Genomic DNA, 24,955 nt, shown 5'->3' with positions numbered 1-24,955 from the left:
TTGTCTCTTTCCTCTTCTTCCTTCTGGTCTCTCATGGTCTCTGCTGTAGCACTGGAGGGCAGAGGTAGGTGCCTGCACAGGGCAGGGGTGTGCTCCTGCGCCTGCTTCTTCACACCCAGTGCCATGCCCAGTGCCTGAGTGGCTATGGGGATTCTCATCTGTGGCCATCTTGGTCCCTGCTGTTTCCACAGGCTCAGAGGCACATCAGTGACCTTTATGAAGACCTCCGTGATGGACACAACCTCATCTCCCTGCTGGAAGTCCTCTCAGGGGACAGCCTGGTATGTGTGTCCCTGCCTTCCTTCCTTCCTTGGGGCTTTTCCCTACTACCCAGTCAGTGTCCATCTCGGTCTCTCACCTTCTTCAGCCTCCTCCAACCCTAACTGCTCCCCCTGGCCAGGGTGTTGGCATTACAGCCAAAGGCCAGGCCTGTGAATGACCATGGTCCCTGCTGTTCTCTGCATTTGAGCTCTAACACAGTAACCTCATGCTCTGCTCTGCTTTGGTTTCTCTGCTGCTTGGACTCTGAATCTTGACCTCTGCCCTTTACCCTTTGCCCTGCTCTGGCTGGGCAGCCGAGGGAGCGGGACGTAATCAGGAGTTTGCGCCTGGTGAGTGGTTGTGCCTGCTGGCATAGCGGCACCTGGGCTTCCCAAGACTGTGGAGCCGACCCAACTCACCTGGGGTTAGCAGCCAAGTCAGCCTGGCCCACATCTGGCTCCTGGGCGGGCTGATGGCTGTGCATCAAGCTGCCTGCTGTCCTCCCTGCTGTCTGCCTGGGGCTGGGCCAGAGACTCACCAGAAACTGCAGTGGGCACCACTGAGGACCCCCCTTCAATGCCACTGCCCTCCGCCTGTGGCTTCCTGGCTATTGTCTCCTCCCCACTCCCTTCCTTCCTTCCCACAGCAGGGGTGGCTGGCTTTCCAAGCCTGCCCCTGGGCTGGTGGTCATCCAGTTGAAGAGGGTGAACCTGGGACCATGGAGGGGCTGTTGATGCACTGGGGAAGACCCTTGGTTTAGTTCCTCCTGCTGCTTTGAGGGTGACTGAAGGGTGGGGGGCCGTGAAGCAACTGTTGCCTTGTGGACTCTTAACTATGCCTTGCCTCCTCTCAGCCCCGAGAGAAGGGGAGGATGCGTTTCCACAAGCTGCAGAATGTTCAGATTGCCCTGGACTATCTCCGACATCGCCAGGTAAGTAAGGCTGTCTACCTGGCCCCAGGCTCTAGATCATACACCCCAAACCTGGCCACCTCCCTCTGCTCTGTGGGTTATGACTGGGCCATTTGTTCTCAGGTGAAGTTAGTGAACATCAGAAATGATGACATTGCTGATGGCAACCCCAAGCTGACCCTTGGCCTGATCTGGACCATCATTCTGCACTTCCAGGTAGGTGGCCACCCTGTACCATCCACCTTCCCCTAGGATTTTGGTGGCTTCCATGGCTAGTTGGCTGGCCCTATTTCTGGCTAGGGTGTGGCATGGGAGGTGGTGCCTTTGAGCCTTCCTGCCAGTCTGAACATATGCTTGCTAGCTCTGTGGCTCCAGGGCGTAATCCTTTCTCCAAGACCTGCCTATCCTGTGCCCTCAGGCCCTGGCTAGATAGGGCTGGTTGAACCTCCTTGTAGAGGAATGCATTTTCTGCTGGCTGCCTAGAGAAGTTTCTGGAGCTGCAGGGATGTCCTGGGTGACTCATCTATTGCCTGTGCTAGCCTCACAGGAAGCCGCAAATCTAAGATCTTGGGCCTAAAAGCCAGACTGGCATGGTAGCTGAGTCACATGGGCTGGCCAACAGACACACAGCTAGGGACAGCTGGCACGAGTACTGACAGCAAGCAGGCTGGGAGACCCAGACTGGCCATTGCACTTAGACATGCCAGCCCCATACATTGTGTCCATTTCCCAGAGACTACTCCCTCTACCTGTGCCTGCAACTAGAGAGGGGCCTTGACCTGCCCCTTCACCTCCAACAGATGAACCAACTTTGAGGGTTGTCCTTCTTGTGTCCATTGCCCATCAGCTGTGTTGCATGCCAGCCTCATTGTGTGTGTGGGGGTTCAGGATATACCCCAGCTTCCCCCAGCTAAGGGGAGCCCAAAACACCAATCATTTGACAGTAGAAGTTAGGGACTCTGTTGTCTTCTGTGGAAGCTGCCGCCTGGAGTGGCCTGGTCTTGAGATAAGTGTGATAGGCTTTAACTCCAGGAACCCCAGTGTGTCCCTGGGAGCCCTGGGTATTACAGTTGCATGCTAAGCCACTCTGCTTTCATGCAGGTAGCCAAGGCATCTGGTGGTGTGGGTGGTCAGGCAGGTCAGGTGGCCAGGAATGAGCTCTTGCCTTTGCTGTGTGTGATAGATCTCAGACATTCAGGTGAGCGGGCAGTCGGAGGACATGACTGCAAAGGAAAAGCTGCTGCTCTGGTCACAGCGTATGGTAGAGGGCTACCAAGGCCTGCGTTGTGACAACTTTACCACCAGTTGGCGTGATGGCCGTCTCTTCAATGCTATCATCCACCGGCACAAGTATGTGTTTCCATGGAACAGAAGAAGGCTAGAGGTTGGGAGCCCTTCAGCCTGGTGACTTCAAAACAAGTCAGGGCAGAGAGGCAGCAGGAGGAATTATCTTCCACTGTTGGAGCCTGGTGCCTGCAGCGTGTATTGAATTCCTGCAGTTTCCTCTGGGAGGTGCCTGGAGCAGGGCCCTGCTGTCTCCTACGGGGCCCTTCAGAAGCACCTCTGCTTATACAGGCTGGTCATGCCCACATGAACCCTGAGAAGGAACCTGACGGGCAAGGGGACTGTAGGAGCTAGATAGTCGGTGCTATCTAGCCAGTGCACTGCTCCTGTGCTGGTGCCCACCATAGGCTCCTTGGGCCCCATTGCTGGCATATGCCTTTAATCCCAGCACTCTGGCAGCAGACACAGAGGCAGATAGATCTGCGAATCTGGTCTACATAGGAGTTACAGGCCAGTCATCCAGGATTACCCATTGAGACCCCTGCCTCAAAACCAGAACAACCCTCCAACCCCAAACAAAAATTCAACTTCCCCATGGCAGGATTGGAGATGTTAGTGAAGTGGGTAGTATGTCTTTAGGAGGGTATGGGGCCGGGCTCTGTTTGCTAGGATGTCTGAAGGAATGTGTCTATATAGCCCTGCTCAGTGGGTGTCTCTGCCCCCGCCTCCCATCCCCACTTGCCTGCAGGCCCATGCTCATCGATATGAACAAAGTCTATCGTCAGACCAATCTGGAGAACCTAGACCAGGCTTTCTCGGTGGCAGAGCGGGACCTGGGAGTTACAAGGCTACTGGACCCAGAAGGTATGAACTACTCACTGGCTGGCCCCATCTTCACCCTTGCTGCTTGAGCCCCACTGAACCAGGCTTCCTCTACAGATGTGGATGTCCCTCAGCCTGATGAGAAGTCTATCATCACCTATGTTTCATCCCTGTATGATGCCATGCCCCGTGTGCCTGGCGCACAGGATGGGGTGAGAGCCAATGTGAGTGGGTCGCCCACGATGGGTGAAAGGTGGGCCTCAGCCTAGAACCCAAGACCCTGATGGCTGCTTGCTCACTCCTTTGCTCATAGGAGCTGCAGCTTCGCTGGCAGGAGTACCGGGAGCTTGTGTTGCTGCTTCTGCAGTGGATCCGGCATCATACAGCTGCCTTTGAGGAGCGCAAGTTCCCCTCCAGCTTTGAGGAGATTGAGGTGGGTCTGCTTACTTGGGCTGGTATCCTTGGGTTGTCTTGGTGTAGCGAGCGGCTGACACCCCGTGTCTCCATAGATCCTGTGGTGCCAGTTTTTGAAGTTCAAGGAGACAGAGCTCCCGGCCAAGGAGGCAGACAAGAACCGGTCCAAAGGCATCTATCAGTCTTTGGAGGTAAAGTTAGGCCCTCCTACGGGAAGTGAGTGGGGTGTCTACTGTTTTTTGGGCTACCTGGGGGTATGAGGGCCAGATATTCCCTGGGTAGATAAATTGAGGTCTCCATGAGCCCCAGAGTCGATGTCTCTCAAGTATAGCTTGACCTTGCCTAGTGCTTAGGGACCAAAGTTGTACCAGGTTGTGGAGGAGATGAGCATCCGGGAGTCCTTGTGTCCAGTTCAGGCCTGAGCTTGTCCCTGTTCACAGGGGGCAGTACAAGCAGGCCAGCTCAAGATTCCTCCTGGCTACCACCCGCTAGATGTGGAAAAGGAATGGGGCAAGCTGCATGTGGCCATCCTGGAGCGGGAGAAGCAACTCCGGAGCGAGTTTGAGAGGTGGGCCATGTGGAGGGTGGTGGCAGTGTGGGAGGCAGCAGGCGGGTGGGGCCCTGCGGTGGCAGGGGAACCACCCCAGGGTGAGTCATTGCCTGAGGAGGAAACCCCCCCCCCCCACCAGGCTGGGGAATCCAACTAAGCTCCAGTGCTCGGGACCAGCAGGACAGTACGCCCCAGGCAGGCAGTGAGGCTAGAGCAGAGGGGAGCCACTCTATGGTGCTGGAGTGTGGTGGGCCCAGTGACTCACTGTGGGGCTTTGGGGTGATCTGGTTCATAGGCTGGAGTGTCTTCAGCGAATTGTGAGCAAACTGCAGATGGAGGCTGGGCTGTGTGAGGAACAGCTGAACCAGGCTGACTCCCTACTGCAGTCGGTGAGGGGGAGAGGAGAGGCGGGGCAAGTGGGCGGGGTGGCAGGGTAAGGGTGGGGTGGGCACCCCTCCAGGCCTGAGGGAGGTAGGAGGAGCTCTGAGCTGCTTACTCTGCAGCCAGGGCTGTGGCCTGCTGGGCTATGGGCGCAGGGTGTGGCACTAGGGCGGGAAATCCAGGCCCTTCTGGTTTGCTGCCAACTCTGACCTCCTTTTATGAACAGAGCTGACTTCTGGCCACTAGGCAGGACTCTGCCTCCCTGCCTCATTCCAGAGTGGCCCTCTTTCCTTCACCCCCTCCCTCTTCTGGAAATGGGAAGTGGGGAGACCCCAGCCTCATTGTTGGATAAGTGCCCTGGGGCCCAGAAGGCCCAGGGCTGTGTGGGCCTGGGTGGGAGAGGTTGTGTGGTAGATGACGGAGGGACTCTGTGTACAAAGCTGTGGCAGTCTCTGTCCTTGGACCTAGTGGGAATCTTTTGGATGGATCCCGATTCCCCAGAGAACTGATACAGATTTGTCTAGAAGCATGCTAGTAAGATATGTGGGATTGCCAGGAAGGGAAGGAAAGAACGGGGATTCCAAGGCTGTGAGCCAGACAGGACCTTGATCTTAGGCTGGGGAAGCCGGTGAAGGGGCAGCCTTGGTTGAGAACTGTAGGCAGTGAGTAGGAGAGTCAGCCAGACCAAGTCACACAGGATCATCTTTCAGGATATTCGGCTGCTGGCCTCAGGCAAGGTGGCTCAGCGGGCCGGGGAAGTGGAGCGAGACCTGGATAAGGCTGATGGTATGATCCGGCTGTTGTTCAATGATGTGCAGACCCTTAAAGATGGGCGCCATCCACAGGGTGAACAGATGTACCGGAGGTAGGCACCATACCTGGGAAGGGTGGGTTAGGAGGCCTGAGATCCATCTGACCCTCTTCCCAACTCTGGTGCCCTCTCAGGGTGTATCGTCTGCATGAGCGCCTGGTAGCCATCCGCACTGAGTACAACCTCCGGCTGAAGGCAGGAGTGGCTGCCCCTGTGACCCAAGTGACCCTGCAGACTACACAGAGGCGCCCAGAGCTAGAGGACTCTACACTACGCTACCTGCAAGACCTGCTGGCATGGGTAGAGGAGAACCAGCGTCGAATAGACAGTGCTGAGTGGGGTGTGGATTTGCCTAGTGTGGAGGCACAGCTGGGCAGCCACCGAGGCATGCATCAGTCTATTGAGGAGTTTCGCGCCAAGATCGAGCGGGCACGGAATGATGAGGTAAGCCGTACACTTGGGGTAGGCAATGGTTGTGGGCCAGGCCCAGGCACCGCAGACCTTACTACTTGTATCTTTTGCAGAGCCAGCTCTCCCCTGCCACCCGGGGTGCCTACCGAGACTGTCTGGGCCGCCTAGACCTACAATACGCAAAGCTGCTGGTGAGTGGGGGGTGGGGTGGGGGCTGCAGGTGGCTGGGAGGGGTAGGCAGCAGCAGCAGTCAGCTGACTCATTCTTTCCTACTTAAAGAACTCCTCCAAGGCCCGCCTCCGGTCCCTGGAGAGCTTGCACGGGTTTGTGGCGGCTGCTACCAAGGAGTTGATGTGGCTGAATGAGAAGGAAGAAGAGGAAGTGGGCTTTGATTGGAGTGACCGAAACACCAACATGGCTGCCAAGAAGGAGAGTTACTCGGTGAGGCAGCGTTTTCTTCACAGGGCTGCCATGTCCACCTGCGCCCTTCCCACTCACACCCGTTTTGTCTCCCACCGTTGGGAGCCCCTTGAGTTCAGCCTCAGGGCTCTGTGAAGATGGGCGTGGGACTTGCATTGCATTTACAGCCTTCCCGAAATTGTCCCTGACGCCCCTTCCCTTTTTGTCAGGCCCTGATGCGTGAGCTGGAAATGAAGGAAAAGAAGATCAAGGAGATCCAGAATACTGGAGACCGGCTGCTGCGGGAAGACCATCCTGCCCGGCCCACAGTGGAGGTGGGGGCCAGGCTTCAGGGAACCTTATGACCATCGGTGGGGGTGGGGCAATGGGACTGGTGGTGTGGGGGTGGGGCCTAAGGACCGTCTTGTCTACAGTCCTTCCAGGCTGCCTTGCAGACCCAGTGGAGCTGGATGCTCCAGCTGTGTTGCTGCATTGAAGCACACTTGAAAGAGAACACAGCCTACTTTAAGGTAAGGACTAGAGCCTCTCTCTCTCCTGTGGCTTGGCTGCAGTGCTCTGGAAGAGCCCCCGTCGTACCTGACATGTGTAGCCCTGGCTGCTAGTCCTCCTGTGGGGTTCCAGCACCTCTGCCCTCCCTCCGGTGTGGCTTCTTGTACTATGCTTGCCCAGGGTTTGGGCCTGTCAGCCCTGTGTGACCCCTTCTGCTGTCCCAGTTCTTCTCAGATGTTCGGGAGGCTGAGGAACAGTTGCAGAAGCTACAGGAGACAATGCGCAGGAAGTACAGCTGTGACCGCTCCATCACCGTCACCAGGCTGGAGGACCTGCTGCAGGATGCCCAGGTGAGGCAGACACGAACAAGGAACAGAGGGACAGACTGGATGGAACATGGGCTGTGTGGGTACCTGTGGATGGGATAGAAGGCCCAACAGGGCTAAGGAGACACACAGGGTGCAGGTGTACAGCAGACGGAAAAACGGTGACAGGTTGGTGGGCTGGCATGAGCCCCAGACCTTAGAGTCTACCTGAGTGGAGCTGTCACCAGCCCTGTGGTGAATAGACATTGACATCATGGCCTGATGACTGAAGCAGGCATAGCTGTAGGGCCGTGAATGGCAGCTGGGCAGCTGGATGTGGTAACCTTATCCACTGGGGTGTGGTGGGGGTATCTACAATAGTCTCAGCTCTCTGGATAGGGAGAGGCAGAGGGGAGAGGAGGAAGCTGGTTCTATGATCTGCAAGGACTGAGCCAGCTACAGTACTTACCTGAGAGGATGGGAGAGGGCCAGGTGCTCCAGGATGGACTCTGTCCTTGAACTGTTCTTGGTGAAGTTTGTTCTCCCATCCCATCCCTTAGACAGGTTAGACAGGGGAGGAGGATGACTTTCTTCTACAACTAGAAGGGGAGGGAGTAGGGGTGAGGTCATTGCAGGGGCCGGCTCATAAGTAGGCCCTACCCCTTCTTTAGAGGATGTAGGTGTAGCCTAGGGTAGGGATGGGGTACCTAGTCTTGCTTGGAAGGAAGGAGATCAATGGAATCAACTTGTGGAGGCCTGTACCCTCTTGCAACTGTACCTGCCTTGAAGTGCCCTCATTCCCAGCATCCAAAGCCTCCCCAGACAGTCTGCTGCTTTCTGGGCCAGGTGTCTCTGCATCTGGAGCTACATGGGTTGACCCTGAGCCTCCCCCTCCCCACAGGACGAGAAGGAGCAGCTGAACGAGTACAAGGGGCACCTCTCAGGCCTGGCCAAGAGGGCCAAGGCCATTGTGCAGTTGAAGCCACGCAACCCTGCTCACCCGGTGCGGGCCCATGTGCCCCTGGTGGCTGTGTGTGATTATAAGCAGGTGGAGGTAAGAGCTGCGCTAGGCAGTGCCCAAGCCGGGATGGGGGTGGGAGGTATGGTTCCGCCAGGGCATGGTTTTCTTTGCCTACATTGCTTACTGCTCTGACAATCCCAGGTGACTGTACACAAGGGTGACCAGTGCCAGCTAGTGGGTCCTGCCCAGTCTTTCCACTGGAAGGTGCTCAGCGGTTCCAGCAGTGAGGCTGCTGTGCCTTCAGTGTGCTTTCTTGTGCCACCACCCAACCAGGAGGCCCAGGAAGCTGTCACTAGGTGGGTGACCAAGGGTTCACAGCTGTAGGGGGGTTGTGGACAGTGAGGAGGGTTCTAGATCCCCCTGAACATGGTCCTTGTCTCCTAGACTGGAGGCCCAGCATCAGGCCCTGGTTACACTGTGGCACCAGATTCACGTGGACATGAAGAGCCTTCTGGCATGGCAGAGTCTCAGTCGTGACATACAGCTCATCCGGTCCTGGTCCCTCGTCACGGTAGGATTGCACACTGGCCATGGGTACTGGGAAGGATGGGAGGTGGTGTCTTGTGGGCACCAGCTGGCCTGGCCCCATTCTCAATGATGTGTGTCACCTCCAGTTCCGCACACTGAAGCCAGAGGAGCAGCGCCAAGCTCTGCGTAACCTGGAGTTGCACTACCAGGCCTTCCTTCGAGACAGCCAGGATGCTGGTGGCTTTGGGCCCGAGGACCGGCTGGTGGCAGAACGGGAGTATGGATCTTGCAGCCAGCACTACCAGCAGCTACTACAAAGCCTAGAGCAGGGTATGGGGTGGGCAAGGCCCTGTGGTGTGGCAGGTAGGCAGGGGTATGTTGTCCATTTCTGATTAACCTGGTTGTTTCTCCAGGTGAGCAAGAGGAGTCTCGCTGTCAGCAATGCATCTCAGAGCTCAAGGATATTCGGTTGCAACTGGAGGCCTGTGAGACCCGGACTGTGCACCGTCTGCGGCTACCACTGGACAAAGAACCTGCACGGGAGTGTGCCCAACGCATTGTTGAGCAACAGGCAGGCACAGTCCCCATATATCTCACTCCTCCTACCCACTCCAAGCTCACTCACCTTCAAGGGAAGCTGGTTGTTAGGCTTTGCTGGTCAATGTGTCCCTACCTGGTCTCTCTACAGAAAACACAAGCTGAGGTTGAAGGGCTGGGCAAGGGAGTCACCCGCCTCTCTGCTGAGGCTGAGAAGGTTCTAGCCTTGCCAGAGCCATCACCTGCTGCTCCCACTCTGCGCTCAGAATTGGAACTGACCCTGGGCAAGCTGGAACAGGTCCGAAGCTTATCTGCCATCTACTTGGAGAAGTGAGTGTTCCTGTGCAGGTTCCTGGGCCCAGCAGGCTCCTCTGGTGAGGGCAGCGATTCCAGACACATTCTGAGCAGAGGAAAGATGAGGGTGGGGGTGTAAAGTGGCAGTGGGGACCTTTGAGCAGTCTGGCTAGGGGATGGTGGGCGTGGGCTTGAGCAGCATGAGGTGGTAGGAAATGCACAGAGCCTGATGCACTGTGAAGATCATATTCGTCGATCTTCTCGATAATGGGATGTGAGGTGTGGGGTAAAGGGACGCTGGTGCTGTTTCCCGAGAAGTCATAGACTTGGGGACAACCAGGAGCCAGCCCAGTGAAGAAGGAGGGGAGAAGATGAACTGGAGCAGGGTTGTTGCGAGTTGTGAGTGGAAGGGAGCCCAGATGGGAGGGAAGGAGGGAGAGAGGCCATGAGTGTGGCCAGACGGCGGGTTCAGGAGGAAGGACCAGTCTGCTACATGGAGGGCCTCGGTGAGTTTGAGAGACGGATGAGCTTCTTGGTGGAGAAAAATGGAGACCTAAGAGGAGCAATTATGGCTGGAGCAATGCTTGAGACGTTAGAGGGACAAGATCCCCCCAGGCCTCTTGATCCTTTTAGGATCCTTCCTTGCTTGAGCTTTTAGTGGCATAAGAAGAGCCTTTCCTGAGCCCAGCCCCTTCTGCCTATCCTCCTGTGCCTAGCCGCAGCGTTTCTATGCTTTTCTCTCTGTTTATTTCAGCACATTTTCATTCAGAGGCACTATGGGTACATTCATAGGGCCTGACTTCCAGATGCCTTGTGCCTTCAGCATTTACTTCCAGCATGTATTGCTTCCTATATTACATAGTACATCCACCTTTTTAAAAAAAATTTTACTTTATGTGCATTGGTGTTTTGCCTGCATACATGTATGTCTGTGTGAAGGTGTCAGATCCCCTGGAACTGGAAATTACAGACAGTTGTGAGCTGCCATGGGGTGCTGGGAATTGAACCCAGGTCCTCTGGAAGAGCAGTCAGTGCTCTTAACCACTGAGCCATCTCTCCAGCCCCTGCATCCACCCTTTATTAACAAATGCTAATACAGTGTTAGGACTTCTCTGTTGGGCACATGGTCCCCTTCCTACTTCCTGTTTGCTCAGCAAGTCTTGAGCTGGAGGTTGAGGACTACACTGCAGGTGCTGTAACCTGCTCCTAGCTGGAGTATCCTCTCTCTGGGTCTTCTAGCTTAAGTGACCACTGCTCTGGCCGAGTGGGGTATGGGCATAGCAGGGGGTACATAGTGGCTCCTGTTCCTTCATCAAGGGTGTGTTGCTTGAGCCCATGTATTTCCTGGCTCTGAGTCTTGCTGTCTCCTACCTAGACTCAAGACCATCAGCTTGGTAATTCGAGGTACCCAGGGGGCCGAGGAGGTGCTGAAAGCCCACGAGGAGCAGCTCAAGGAGGCGCAGGCTGTGCCTGCCACTCTCCAAGAGCTTGAAGCCACCAAGGCCTCACTGAAGGTACTATTTGGGAACTTGTGCTTCACTGGGGGCTGGGTCAGTAGGAGTCTGTGTTAAAATGGCAACCATCTTGCCTTGCCCAACAGAAACTGCGGGTCCAGGCAGAAGCACAGCAGCCTGTATTCGACACCCTAAGAGATGAACTGCGGGGGGCACAGAAAGTTGGTGAACAGCTCCAACAGCGGCATGGTGAACGGGATGTGGAAGTGGGACGCTGGCGAGAGCGTGTCACTCAGTTGCTGGAGCGCTGGCAGGCTGTGCTAGCTCAGACTGACGTGCGGCAGCGTGAGCTTGAACAGCTGGGTCGCCAGCTAAGCTACTACCGAGAGAGTGCTGACCCACTGAGTTCCTGGCTGCAGGATGCCAAGAGGCGGCAAGAACAGATCCAGGCGGTGCCGATACCCAACAGCCAGGCTGCACGGGAACAACTGCGCCAGGAGAAGGTAGGCCTCAGATAGGCTTGGCATGTGATAGGGCACAGCCAATAGCTTGCTCAGTGCTAACTCCTTCCTCCCTCAGGCCCTGCTGGAAGAGATTGAGCGTCACGGTGAGAAGGTTGAGGAGTGCCAGAGGTTTGCCAAGCAGTACATCAATGCCATCAAGGTGAGGCCTCCCACTGCCAGCTCTAAAACTCAAAACTGGGGCACACTTGCCAATTGCAGGCATTGGGTTCTTGAGTGACTCTCCCAAGCCCGGGCTGTGACAGAGAAAGCCTGTGAGGCAGCTTGGGGGATCAGGCCCAGGAGTGTATAGAGCTGGCAGCTGACTACGTTGTGTGTCTATAGGACTATGAGCTCCAGCTGGTCACCTACAAGGCACAGCTTGAGCCCGTGGCCTCCCCAGCCAAGAAGCCTAAGGTTCAGTCTGGATCAGAGAGTGTCATCCAAGAGGTAGGATTGAGTTGGGCCAAGCCTCAACTGAGCAAGGGGCTAGGTGGGCCTCAGGGGGCTCTTGGTCATTGATTGGCTTTCTCCTTTCTCCCAGTATGTGGATCTGCGTACACGCTACAGTGAGCTGACCACACTCACAAGTCAGTACATCAAGTTTATCAGTGAGACACTGCGCCGCATGGAAGAGGAAGAGGTAGGCCTGGGGCCTTGTGGACAGGGTGGGGGAAGCCCCTTTTCCTGGTTTCAAATGCAGCCCATAGGAACCTGTCAGGGACCACTCACTTATTACAGTTCACTCCATGCCCCATGCGCAGTGCTGCTCAATACCCCACCCCAGCACTGCTCCCTGGGTCGCCCTTCCTTGTGGCCCCCACCTTGATCTGGCTCAGCTCTGCTCTCCGCCTGGTGGCTAGTGCACCCTTTCTCATTGGCGAGTGTTCCTACATGCATCCTTCTGACTCTCATACGTGCTCTTCCTGAGGATTGTGCTGGTGTCACTGGGTCTTGCCCTAGGAAGAGTTGGTGTATGTGGTTATGGGGTTTGGAGAGAGGCATCTCAGAGTAACTTGGCCAGGCATGGTGCCATCTATCTAGTTCCCTATACCCCAGGTGGCCTTGTTGGCTTGCCTGTAGCCCTACCTCCTCCTTGCTCCTGTTTGCCAGCTTGGGAGGCCTTCTGTGCTGGCTCTGGTCTGCACAGCTGTCCCCACTTTGCCTGCTTCATGATGCCCCCACCCCATCGGGCTTTGGGAACAGCTCCCCTCCCCACGAGGGGAGAGGGTACTTGTGGTGGGAACCAAGCCTGAGAGGGTCTGGTAGAATTCAGGCAGGGCTATGGTATGGTGGGTATGGCTTGCAGGCCCTGCGAGCCTCCTGCTTTGCTTTCTCTTCTCTCCCTCTCTCCCTATCCGTCTGTCTCCGTCGCCTGTCTGCGGGAAGAGGGGAGGACGCCTGGGCCTCCTTCCCCAGGCTGGTGAGCATGGTGGGGCTGCTATGCTCGCTGCCCAAGTATCCTGGGCGGGTGCACGCTGTCTCCTTGGCTGGGTTGGAACCTCTGTTCTCCCCGATTCCCCCCAAATTGTGCTGTCCAAGTGAACTGTGGTAGTACCGTCCATGTCACGTGGATGCCTGGCACCCTCCCGACGCTCACGCTCACGCTGTCTCTGGTTCTCTTCCTCTCTCTGCTGCCGCCGCAGAGGCTGGCTGAGCAACAGCGGGCAGAGGAGCGTGAGCGACTGGCTGAGGTAGAGGCTGCGCTGGAGAAGCAGCGGCAGCTAGCTGAGGCACATGCCCAGGCTAAGGCACAGGCAGAGCTGGAAGCACAAGAACTGCAGCGGCGCATGCAAGAGGAGGTGGCGCGGCGTGAGGAGGCAGCGGTGGATGCCCAGCAACAGAAGCGCAGCATCCAAGAGGAGCTGCAGCATCTTCGGCAGAGCTCAGAGGCAGAGATCCAAGCCAAGGCCCAACAGGTGGAGGCTGCAGAACGCAGCCGGTTGCGCATTGAGGAAGAGATCCGTGTAGTGCGCCTGCAGCTGGAGACAACTGAGAGGCAGCGTGGAGGGGCAGAGGACGAGCTCCAGGCTCTGCGCGCGCGGGCAGAGGAGGCAGAAGCGCAGAAGCGGCAGGCCCAGGAGGAGGCCGAACGCCTGCGGAGGCAGGTGCAAGACGAGAGCCAGCGCAAAAGGCAGGCGGAGGCCGAGCTGGCCCTGCGCGTACAGGCTGAAGCTGAGGCGGCTCGGGAGAAGCAGCGGGCCCTGCAGGCCCTGGAGGAACTGCGACTGCAGGCCGAGGAGGCTGAGCGGCGGCTGCGCCAAGCTGAGGCAGAGCGGGCCCGCCAAGTGCAGGTGGCTCTGGAGACAGCGCAGCGCAGCGCAGAGGTGGAGCTGCAGAGCAAGCGCGCATCCTTTGCAGAGAAGACAGCACAGCTGGAGCGCACGCTGCAGGAAGAGCACGTGACAGTGGCACAGCTGCGGGAGGAGGCCGAGCGGCGGGCACAGCAGCAAGCCGAGGCCGAACGAGCCCGTGAGGAGGCTGAGCGGGAGCTGGAGCGCTGGCAGCTGAAGGCCAACGAAGCACTTAGGCTGCGGCTACAAGCGGAAGAGGTGGCGCAGCAGAAGAGTCTGGCGCAGGCCGACGCGGAGAAGCAGAAGGAAGAGGCAGAGCGTGAGGCCCGGCGGCGTGGCAAGGCAGAGGAACAGGCCGTGCGGCAGCGAGAGCTGGCTGAGCAGGAGCTGGAGAAGCAGCGACAGCTGGCGGAGGGCACCGCGCAGCAGCGCCTGGCTGCAGAGCAGGAGCTGATCCGCCTGCGGGCTGAGACGGAGCAGGGCGAACAGCAAAGGCAGCTGCTGGAAGAGGAGCTGGCCCGGCTGCAGCGGGAAGCGGCGGCAGCCACGCAGAAGCGCCAGGAGCTGGAGGCCGAGCTGGCCAAAGTGCGGGCCGAGATGGAGGTACTGCTGGCCAGCAAGGCGCGAGCTGAGGAAGAGTCTCGTTCTACCAGCGAGAAGTCTAAGCAGAGGCTAGAGGCTGAGGCCGACCGGTTTAGGGAGCTGGCTGAGGAGGCTGCCCGTCTGCGCGCCCTGGCTGAGGAGGCCAAGCGGCAGCGGCAGCTGGCCGAGGAGGATGCAGCGCGTCAACGGGCCGAGGCAGAGCGAGTGCTCACTGAGAAGCTGGCTGCCATTAGTGAGGCCACAAGGCTCAAGACAGAGGCAGAGATTGCACTCAAAGAGAAGGAGGCCGAGAATGAGCGCCTACGGCGCCTGGCTGAAGATGAGGCCTTCCAGCGGCGGCGTCTGGAGGAGCAGGCCGCACTGCACAAGGCTGACATAGAGGAGCGCCTGGCCCAGCTGCGCAAGGCATCAGAGAGTGAGCTGGAGCGGCAAAAGGGGTTGGTGGAGGACACGCTGCGACAGCGGCGGCAGGTGGAAGAGGAGATCATGGCACTGAAGGTGAGCTTTGAGAAAGCTGCCGCCGGCAAGGCAGAACTGGAGCTGGAGCTGGGGCGCATTCGCAGCAATGCCGAGGACACAATGCGCAGCAAGGAGCAGGCAGAGCAGGAGGCCGCTCGGCAGCGGCAGCTGGCGGCCGAGGAGGAGCAGAGGCGCCGGGAGGCGGAGGAACGTGTGCAGAAGAGCCTGGCCGCTGAGGAGGAAGCTGCGCGGCAGCGCAAGGTTGCCCTGGAGGAAGTCGAGCGGCTCAAGGCCAAGGTGGAGGAAGCGCGGCGCCTGCGAGAACGGGCAGAGCAGGAGTCCGCAAGGCAGCTGCAGCTGGCCCAGGAGGCCGCCCAGAAACGACTGCAGGCAGAGGAGAAAGCGCACGCCTTTGTGGTGCAGCAGCGGGAAGCGGAGCTGCAGCAGACTCTTCAGCAAGAGCAGAGCATGCTGGAGCGGCTGCGGAGTGAGGCGGAGGCAGCGCGGCGGGCTGCCGAGGAGGCAGAGGAGGCGCGGGAGCAGGCAGAACGGGAGGCAGCACAGTCGCGGAAACAAGTGGAGGAGGCGGAGCGGCTGAAGCAGTCAGCGGAGGAGCAGGCCCAGGCCCAGGCTCAGGCCCAGGCCGCGGCAGAGAAGCTGCGTAAGGAGGCCGAGCAGGAGGCAGCGCGTCGGGCACAGGCCGAGCAGGCGGCATTGAAGCAGAAGCAAGCGGCCGATGCAGAGATGGAGAAGCACAAGCGGTTTGCAGAGCAGACGCTGCGGCAGAAGGCCCAGGTGGAGCAGGAGCTGACTGCTCTCAGGCTGCAGCTAGAGGAGACTGACCACCAGAAGAGCATCCTGGATGAGGAGCTGCAGCGGCTGAAGGCCGAGGTGACCGAGGCAGCCCGGCAGCGTAGCCAGGTAGAGGAGGAGCTCTTCTCCGTTCGCGTGCAGATGGAGGAGCTGGGCAAGCTCAAGGCTCGCATTGAAGCCGAAAACCGGGCACTCATCCTGCGAGACAAGGACAACACACAGCGCTTCCTGGAGGAGGAGGCTGAGAAGATGAAACAGGTGGCGGAGGAGGCTGCACGGTTGAGTGTGGCTGCCCAGGAGGCGGCACGGCTGCGGCAGCTGGCAGAGGAGGACCTGGCGCAGCAGCGGGCCCTGGCGGAGAAGATGCTCAAGGAAAAGATGCAGGCCGTACAGGAAGCCACGAGGCTTAAGGCGGAGGCCGAGCTGCTACAGCAGCAGAAGGAGCTTGCACAGGAGCAGGCCCGGCGGCTGCAGGAAGACAAGGAGCAGATGGCGCAGCAGTTGGTAGAGGAGACGCAGGGTTTCCAGCGCACGCTGGAGGCGGAGAGGCAGCGGCAGCTGGAAATGAGTGCGGAGGCTGAACGCCTCAAGCTGCGCATGGCCGAGATGAGCCGGGCTCAGGCCCGTGCAGAGGAGGATGCCCAGCGCTTCCGGAAGCAGGCTGAAGAGATTGGTGAAAAGCTGCACCGCACCGAACTGGCCACACAGGAGAAAGTGACATTGGTGCAGACACTGGAGATCCAGCGACAACAGAGTGATCACGATGCCGAGCGTCTGAGGGAGGCCATTGCTGAGCTGGAGCGGGAGAAGGAGAAGCTCAAGCAAGAGGCCAAATTGCTGCAGCTCAAGTCTGAGGAGGTACCGCCCTCCCTCCTCACTGGCAGAAGGGCGGGCTGGGTGGCAGGGAGGGTCTGCCTTTGGTGGTGAGTGCTTCTGGGTCTCCATCCTCCCTGAGAGCTAACCTCCTTTCCCATCCCCCACAGATGCAGACCGTGCAGCAGGAGCAGATACTGCAGGAGACACAGGCCTTGCAGAAGAGCTTCCTCTCTGAGAAGGATAGCCTGGTCCAACGGGAACGCTTCATCGAGCAGGAAAAGGCCAAGCTGGAACAGCTGTTCCAGGATGAAGTGGCAAAAGCACAGCAGCTACGGGAGGAGCAGCAGCGGCAGCAGCAGCAGATGGAGCAGGAGAAACAGGAGTTGGTGGCCAGCATGGAGGAGGCCAGGAGGCGGCAGTGCGAGGCAGAGGAGGCCGTGCGGCGCAAGCAGGAGGAGCTGCAGCATCTGGAGCAGCAGCGGCAGCAGCAGGAGAAGCTGCTGGCTGAGGAGAACCAGAGGCTGCGAGAGCGGCTGCAGCGCCTGGAGGAAGAGCACCGGGCCGCCCTGGCACACTCTGAGGAGATTGCTGCCACTCAGGCTGCTGCAGCAAAAGCCCTGCCCAATGGCCGCGATGCACTGGATGGCCCATCCGTCGAGGTGGAACCTGAGCACACCTTCGAGGGGCTGCGTCAGAAGGTGCCAGCTCAGCAGCTGCAGGAAGCAGGCATTCTGAGCATGGAGGAACTGCAGAGGTTGGCACAGGGCCACACCACAGTGGCTGAGCTCTCGCAGAGGGAAGATGTGCACCAGTACCTGAAGGGCCGCAGCAGCATTGCAGGACTGCTGCTAAAGCCCACCAATGAGAAGCTGAGTGTCTACACAGCCCTGCAGAGGCAGCTGCTGAGCCCCGGAACAGCTCTTATCCTTCTTGAGGCCCAGGCGGCCTCAGGCTTCCTGCTGGACCCTGTGTGGAACCGGCGTCTGACTGTCAATGAGGCCGTGAAGGAGGGTGTCGTGGGTCCTGAGCTGCACCACAAGCTCTTGTCTGCTGAGCGGGCCGTCACCGGCTACAAGGACCCCTACACGGGGGAGCAGATCTCCCTCTTCCAGGCCATGCAGAAGGACCTCATCGTCAGGGACCACGGCATCCGCCTTCTGGAGGCCCAGATTGCCACGGGCGGCATCATCGACCCTGTGCACAGCCACCGTGTGCCCGTGGACGTGGCCTACCAGCGTGGCTACTTTGACGAGGAGATGAACCGCATCTTGGCTGACCCAAGCGATGACACCAAGGGCTTCTTCGACCCCAACACGCACGAGAACCTCACCTACCTGCAGCTGCTGGAGCGCTGTGTGGAGGACCCCGAGACCGGCCTGCGCCTCCTGCCACTCACAGATGAGGCTGCCAAGGGTGGTGAGCTGGTGTACACGGACACAGAGGCCCGTGACGTCTTTGAGAAGGCTACTGTGTCTGCGCCATTTGGCAAGTTCCAGGGCAAGACTGTGACCATCTGGGAGATCATCAACTCAGAGTACTTCACAGCAGAGCAGCGCCGGGATCTGCTGCGGCAGTTCCGGACGGGCCGCATCACGGTGGAGAAGATCATCAAGATTGTCATCACGGTGGTGGAGGAGCACGAGCGCAAGGGCCAGCTCTGCTTCGAGGGCCTCCGTGCCCTTGTGCCTGCCGCAGAGTTACTGGAGAGCGGGGTCATTAACCAGGAACTCTACCAGCAGCTGCAGAGGGGTGAGCGTTCTGTGCGGGAGGTGGCTGAGGCAGACAGCGTGAGACGGGCCCTGCGGGGTGCCAACGTCATTGCCGGTGTGTGGCTGGAAGAAGCAGGGCAGAAGCTGAGCATCTATGAGGCCTTGAAGAAAGACTTGCTGCAGCCAGACGTGGCTGTGGCCTTGCTGGAGGCCCAGGCTGGCACTGGGCACATCATTGACCCCGCCACTAGTGCCCGGCTGACTGTGGATGAGGCGGTGCGTGCTGGCCTAGTAGGCCCTGAGCTGCATGAGAAGCTCTTGTCAGCTGAGAAGGCTGTGACAGGCTATAGGGATCCCTACTCAGGACAAAGTGTCTCACTGTTCCAGGCCCTGAAGAAGGGTCTCATCCCCCGAGAACAGGGCCTGCGCCTGCTGGATGCCCAGTTATCCACTGGTGGCATTGTAGACCCCAGCAAGAGCCACCGTGTGCCCCTGGATGTTGCCTACGCCCGGGGCTACCTGGACAAAGAGACCAACAGGGCCCTGTTGTCACCCAGGGATGATGCCAGAGTCTACCTTGACCCCAGCAGCCAGGAGCCAGTCACCTACAGCCAGCTCCAGCAGCGGTGCCATTCTGACCAGCTGACGGGGTTGAGTCTGCTGCCGGTCTCAGAGAAGGCTGTCCGGGCCCGACAGGAGGAGGTCTACTCTGAGCTCCAGGCCCGTGAGACACTGGAGAAGGCCACAGTTGAGGTCCCTGTGGGCAGCTTTAAGGGCAGGACAGTGACCGTGTGGGAGCTCATAAGCTCTGAGTACTTCACCGAGGAGCAGCGGCAGGAGCTGCTGCGGCAGTTCCGCACAGGCAAGGTCACTGTAGAGAAGGTCATCAAGATTCTCATCACCATTGTGGAGGAGGTGGAGACCCAGCGGCAGGAGCGGCTGTCCTTCAGTGGCCTCCGTGCCCCTGTGCCAGCCAGCGAGCTCTTGGCCACCAAGATCCTCAGCAGAGCTCAGTTTGACCAGCTCAAGGATGGCAAGACATCAGTCAAAGACCTGTCAGAGGTGGACTCTGTGCGGACACTGCTGCAAGGCAGTGGCTGCCTAGCCGGCATCTACCTGGAGGACTCTAAGGAAAAAGTAACCATCTATGAGGCCATGCGCCGGGGCCTCCTCACACCCAGCACAGCCACACTCCTGCTGGAGGCCCAGGCAGCCACTGGCTTTCTAGTGGACCCTGTGCGGAACCAGCGTCTGTATGTCCATGAGGCTGTCAAGGCGGGAGTAGTGGGCCCTGAGCTCCATGAGAAGCTCCTGTCAGCTGAGAAGGCGGTCACCGGCTATAAGGATCCCTACTCAGGCACCACCATCTCACTGTTCCAGGCTATGAAGAAGGGCTTGGTCCTCAGGGAGCATGCCATCCGCCTGCTGGAGGCTCAGATTGCCACGGGGGGCATCATTGACCCTGTGCACAGCCACCGCCTGCCGGTGGACGTGGCCTACCAGCGTGGCTACTTTGATGAGGAAATGAACCGTGTGCTGGCAGATCCAAGTGATGACACCAAGGGCTTCTTCGACCCCAACACACATGAGAACCTCACTTACCTGCAGCTGCTGGAGCGCTGTGTGGAGGACCCCGAGACAGGCCTGCGCCTCCTGCCACTCAAAGGCGCAGAGAAGACAGAGGTGGTAGAAACCACACGGGTGTATACTGAGGAGGAGACTAGGAGGGCGTTTGAGGAGACGCAGATTGACATCCCTGGTGGTGGCAGCCATGGTGGCTCCTCCATGTCCCTGTGGGAGGTGATGCAGTCAGACATGATCCCAGAGGATCAGCGAGCCCGGCTCATGGCTGACTTTCAGGCTGGTCGAGTGACCAAGGAGCGTATGATCATCATTATCATTGAAATCATCGAGAAGACTGAGATCATCCGCCAACAGAACCTGGCCTCCTATGACTACGTGCGCCGCCGCCTCACTGCCGAAGACCTGTACGAGGCCCGCATCATCTCCCTTGAGACCTACAACCTCTTCCGGGAAGGCACAAAGAACCTCCGTGAAGTTCTGGAGATGGAGTCTGCCTGGCGCTACCTTTATGGCACAGGATCAGTAGCCGGTGTCTACCTGCCTGGCTCCAGGCAGACGCTAACCATCTACCAGGCCCTTAAGAAGGGGCTGCTGAATGCTGAGGTGGCCCGCTTATTGCTGGAAGCACAGGCAGCCACAGGCTTCCTGCTGGACCCAGTGAAGGGTGAACGGCTGACTGTGGATGAGGCTGTGCGGAAGGGTCTGGTAGGCCCTGAGCTGCATGATCGGCTGCTTTCCGCAGAGCGGGCTGTTACTGGATACCGTGACCCCTATACCGAACAGACCATTTCACTCTTCCAGGCCATGAAGAAGGAGCTGATCCCTGCTGAGGAGGCATTGAGGCTGCTGGATGCCCAGCTAGCCACAGGAGGCATTGTGGACCCCCGCCTGGGTTTCCACCTCCCCCTGGAGGTGGCTTACCAACGTGGCTACCTCAACAAGGACACACATGACCAGCTTTCAGAGCCCAGTGAGGTGCGCAGCTATGTGGATCCCTCCACGGATGAGCGCCTCAGCTACACCCAGCTGCTCAAGCGGTGCCGCCGTGATGACAACAGTGGCCAGATGCTCCTGCCTCTCTCTGATGCCCGCAAGTTGACCTTCCGAGGCCTGCGTAAACAGATTACCGTGGAGGAGCTGGTGCGTTCTCAGGTCATGGACGAGGCCACGGCGCTGCAGTTGCAAGAAGGCCTGACCTCCATTGAGGAGGTCACTAAGAACCTGCAGAAGTTCCTTGAGGGTACCAGCTGCATTGCCGGAGTCTTTGTTGATGCTACCAAGGAGCGGCTCTCAGTGTACCAGGCCATGAAGAAGGGCATTATCCGCCCCGGTACAGCCTTTGAGCTCCTAGAAGCACAGGCAGCCACTGGCTATGTCATTGACCCTATCAAGGGACTCAAGCTGACTGTGGAAGAGGCTGTGCGTATGGGTATTGTGGGCCCTGAGTTCAAAGACAAACTGCTGTCAGCTGAGCGCGCTGTCACTGGCTACAAGGATCCCTACTCTGGGAAACTCATCTCCCTCTTCCAGGCCATGAAGAAGGGCCTAATCCTGAAGGACCACGGCATCCGTCTGCTAGAGGCTCAGATCGCCACTGGTGGCATCATCGACCCCGAGGAGAGCCACCGTCTACCTGTGGAAGTGGCCTATAAGCGTGGCCTCTTTGATGAGGAGATGAATGAGATCCTGACCGATCCCTCAGATGACACCAAGGGTTTCTTTGACCCCAACACGGAGGAGAACCTCACTTACCTGCAGCTGATGGAGCGCTGCATCACTGACCCCCAGACTGGCCTGTGTCTTCTGCCACTGAAGGAGAAGAAGCGGGAGCGGAAGACGTCCTCCAAGTCTTCAGTGCGCAAGCGCCGCGTGGTGATTGTGGACCCTGAGACAGGCAAGGAGATGTCAGTGTACGAGGCCTACCGCAAGGGCCTCATTGACCACCAGACATACTTGGAGTTGTCAGAGCAGGAATGTGAGTGGGAAGAAATCACCATCTCCTCCTCAGACGGCGTGGTCAAATCTATGATCATTGACCGACGCTCTGGCCGGCAGTATGACATCGACGACGCCATCACCAAGAACCTCATTGACCGCTCAGCACTGGACCAATACCGTGCCGGCACACTTTCTATCACTGAGTTTGCTGACATGCTCTCGGGTAATGCTGGTGGCTTCCGTTCCCGCTCCTCCTCCGTGGGTTCGTCTTCTTCCTACCCCATCAGCCCTGCCGTCTCTAGGAACCAGTTAGCTTCCTGGTCTGATCCTACCGAGGAGACCGGCCCAGTGGCTGGCATCCTAGACACAGAGACTCTGGAGAAGGTGTCCATCACGGAGGCCATGCACCGCAACCTGGTAGACAACATCACTGGTCAGCGGCTGCTGGAGGCACAGGCCTGCACTGGGGGCATCATTGATCCCAGCACTGGTGAGCGCTTCCCAGTCACAGAGGCTGTCAACAAGGGTCTGGTGGACAAGATCATGGTAGACCGTATCAATCTGGCCCAGAAGGCCTTCTGTGGGTTTGAGGACCCACGCACCAAGACCAAGATGTCAGCTGCCCAGGCCCTGAAGAAAGGCTGGCTGTACTACGAGGCAGGCCAGCGCTTCCTGGAGGTGCAGTACCTGACAGGTGGTCTGATTGAGCCCGACACCCCTGGCCGTGTACCCCTTGATGAGGCTCTGCAGCGTGGCACCGTGGATGCTCGCACAGCCCAGAAGCTGCGGGATGTCAGTGCCTACTCCAAGTACCTCACATGCCCCAAGACCAAGCTCAAGATCTCCTACAAGGATGCTTTGGACCGCAGCATGGTGGAGGAGGGCACAGGGCTGAGGCTGTTGGAAGCTGCAGCACAGTCCAGCAAGGGCTACTATAGTCCCTACAGTGTCAGCGGCTCTGGCTCTACCGCTGGTTCACGCACTGGTTCGCGCACCGGCTCCCGGGCCGGCTCCCGCCGGGGCAGCTTTGATGCCACTGGCTCTGGCTTCTCCATGACCTTCTCGACTTCCTCTTACTCTTCCTCCGGTTATGGCCGTCGCTATGCCTCAGGGCCTTCAACCTCTTTAGGGGGTCCTGAGTCTGCGGTGGCCTGACCCCCTGCCTGCACCCTGCCCTCCCGCTCTGCATGCGGCCAGGCTCCCTGTGGAGGCGCTGGGGTCTTTTAACATGTAAAGGTGTCTTCCTCCCAAGCGGTGCCTAAAATTTAACCAAATAGACCAGACTAACACACACACACACACACACACACACACACACACACACACACACAATCTGATGTCCAGACAGCCTGTGTCTCGGGAAATGGGGCTGGCCCAGGCCCAGTGACCGCTTCACTCTCCTTGGGTCTCCCTGATCCTTTCCACCTGCCACTCACCACAGCTAGGTGCCTTGGAGAATCCAGAGCTGGGCACTCTGTCTCTCCTGGGAGGATTCTATCTGGGAAAGGCCTCCAGACCTCTAAGCCAACCCCACTGGATGTCTACCTGCTGGTCCTAGCTGCTGAGGGGACCTGGGGACAATCCTATGAGCAGACAGCTCTTGGGCCTCTCGAGGCCTCTGTCTTGAGCCAGCTGCGTCTCTCCAGTGTGTCTCTGGATTACCTGCCTATTATTCATTGGGTCTTGCTGGTGAAGGAAAGGCTCCAAGCCAGCCGTCTCTTCCAGCCTGACCAGAGAGGCCCCTTCCCCATGGGAAGATAAGGCCTGGTCCTGGCCCCAGCCTCCCGCCTGGCTCCTGCAGCTGCCATTGGAGCTGCGCTTTGTAGTTCACCACCCTGTACTTACTCCCCACCCGAGACCTGAGCCTCTGCTTCAGCCTTCCAGCCTCAGCTCCCCTTGTAAGTGCCTTCTGTGTCCTTCTTGTACCCAGGCCCTAAAGACCCAGACACAGGGTAGGAGATGGACTTTCTGTCTGGGCAGGGCTGGAGGGTTCTCCGGATCTGAGACTTCTCCTATCCCAGAGGCCCCGGTGGCTCCTCAGCCTGTGGAAACCCACTCTGGGTGCTGCTGTCCACCTCTCTCCCAGGGAGCCTTGGCCTCTCCATGGCCCAGAGACACTGGCTGGCCCATCTGTGCTGACGTTAGCACCTGGCCAGTGCCACCCTCCCTTCCTGTCCAGTCAGCCCCTGGCCTTGGTGGCTCCTACCCCTGCCTCCACCCTCAATGAGCTTTGCATGTTCCACTAACCTTGAGCTGGTGGCAGGTGGAGATGCCAGGCAGAACACTAACCTGACCATGGGCGGAGGCCCTGCGGTGTCCGCCCCTCAATAAAAGCAATTCCAACCTTCCTTTGTGTCTCACCTTGTCCATTGGTCCTAGAGGGTCTTGTATCAGTGAGAAGGTAGAGGCTGTTGTCCCAGGCTCTGGGCCCAGCAAATGTGTCCTGGCCAGGGTAGAGGCAAGAGGCTGAGGCTTGGCGTCACAACCAGGAAAACCCATGTGGTAGCTAGGCTGCCGGGTATAGTGGAGAAGGGAGCAGGCTACACTGAGGTGAGCCTGTTGTGGTCCGCCTCATGTGGGTAATGATCTGTCACTTGGCTCACCCCCTTGACAGCCTGGAACACCCCATTCAGAGCGGTTAAGTACGCATGGTCCTGTACTTGCTTTGGTGTGGTACTCAGCGTGAGTCTGTGACACGTGATCTGGAGGTCTGGATCCCAACCAAGAGCTTCACAGGCTTCTCAGATAAAACCCGGGCTTTCTAGTACGATCCCACAATCCAAGATTATCACACACATGAAAGCACACATTGAGAACAAGTTGGAAAAGCAGAAACCCAAACCAAGGGTTTAAGATACCAGGATTATTAAGTAAATGCACAGTAGGGCTTGGGGATATGCAGCAGCAGATCAACATGCTGTGTAGGCTTGATGACCTGAATTTGATCTCCCACCACCCATAAAAATTCCAATGCCCTGGTGTGCATCTGTAATCACAACATTCCTACAGTGAGATCGGAGGTGGAGACAGTAATCAGTCAGAAGCTGGTAGGCCAGCTAGCAGGTAATACACTTCCTAACTGCAGACACAAGACAGGCCATGCCTTGAAACAAGGTGGACAGAGTGAACTGACTCTAGAAGTTGTTCTCTGACCTTCATATATATATACATATATATATATGTATATATATACATATATATACATATAACATTTTTACAGGCACACATATGTATGGTGTGTGTGTGTGTGTGTGTGTGTGTGTGTGTGTGTGTGTGTGTGTGTAAAATCCTGACTAGCTACCTATCAGCCTGGACGTTACTTCCTGAACCCTGGGTCCACTACTCCAGAAGAATCAAGTTTTCTTTCCAGATGGGTTCCCTTACACTGTTGCAGAAGGTCTAAGATA

The 24,955-nt window shown here is 58.2% G+C and overlaps 1 protein-coding gene across 8 annotated transcripts in view; it reads left to right on the top strand.

Moving 5' to 3' along the window:
* The window catches only part of LOC113834516 (plectin), a 67,113-nt gene extending 43,217 nt beyond the window's left edge, over positions 1–23,896 (top strand). For 7 of the 8 annotated variants that reach the window (XM_035440687.1, XM_027404150.2, XM_027404154.2 and 4 more), the window contains 30 exons: positions 192–281; positions 1,115–1,192; positions 1,295–1,387; positions 2,355–2,521; positions 3,204–3,319; positions 3,395–3,501; positions 3,591–3,710; positions 3,787–3,882; positions 4,132–4,259; positions 4,537–4,630; positions 5,333–5,487; positions 5,568–5,877; positions 5,958–6,035; positions 6,124–6,285; positions 6,474–6,578; positions 6,678–6,773; positions 6,978–7,103; positions 7,960–8,112; positions 8,221–8,375; positions 8,464–8,590; positions 8,694–8,877; positions 8,961–9,118; positions 9,236–9,414; positions 10,754–10,892; positions 10,979–11,335; positions 11,412–11,495; positions 11,678–11,782; positions 11,877–11,975; positions 12,979–16,359; positions 16,485–23,896. In XM_035440687.1, coding sequence (XP_035296578.1) covers positions 192–281; positions 1,115–1,192; positions 1,295–1,387; positions 2,355–2,521; positions 3,204–3,319; positions 3,395–3,501; positions 3,591–3,710; positions 3,787–3,882; positions 4,132–4,259; positions 4,537–4,630; positions 5,333–5,487; positions 5,568–5,877; positions 5,958–6,035; positions 6,124–6,285; positions 6,474–6,578; positions 6,678–6,773; positions 6,978–7,103; positions 7,960–8,112; positions 8,221–8,375; positions 8,464–8,590; positions 8,694–8,877; positions 8,961–9,118; positions 9,236–9,414; positions 10,754–10,892; positions 10,979–11,335; positions 11,412–11,495; positions 11,678–11,782; positions 11,877–11,975; positions 12,979–16,359; positions 16,485–22,703 — 13,461 coding nt within the window. In that variant the 3' untranslated portion in view covers positions 22,704–23,896. The remainder of the gene's footprint in view (positions 1–191; positions 282–1,114; positions 1,193–1,294; positions 1,388–2,354; positions 2,522–3,203; positions 3,320–3,394; positions 3,502–3,590; positions 3,711–3,786; positions 3,883–4,131; positions 4,260–4,536; positions 4,631–5,332; positions 5,488–5,567; positions 5,878–5,957; positions 6,036–6,123; positions 6,286–6,473; positions 6,579–6,677; positions 6,774–6,977; positions 7,104–7,959; positions 8,113–8,220; positions 8,376–8,463; positions 8,591–8,693; positions 8,878–8,960; positions 9,119–9,235; positions 9,415–10,753; positions 10,893–10,978; positions 11,336–11,411; positions 11,496–11,677; positions 11,783–11,876; positions 11,976–12,978; positions 16,360–16,484) is intronic. The other variant, XM_027404149.2, reaches the window with a different exon arrangement.
* The last annotated feature ends 1,059 nt before the right edge of the window (positions 23,897–24,955 follow it).

Source organism: Cricetulus griseus, chromosome 2 (assembly GCF_003668045.3).
Source record: "Cricetulus griseus strain 17A/GY chromosome 2, alternate assembly CriGri-PICRH-1.0, whole genome shotgun sequence".
Lineage (NCBI taxonomy): Eukaryota > Metazoa > Chordata > Mammalia > Rodentia > Cricetidae > Cricetulus > Cricetulus griseus.
This window is presented reverse-complemented; position numbering and strand designations above follow the sequence as displayed.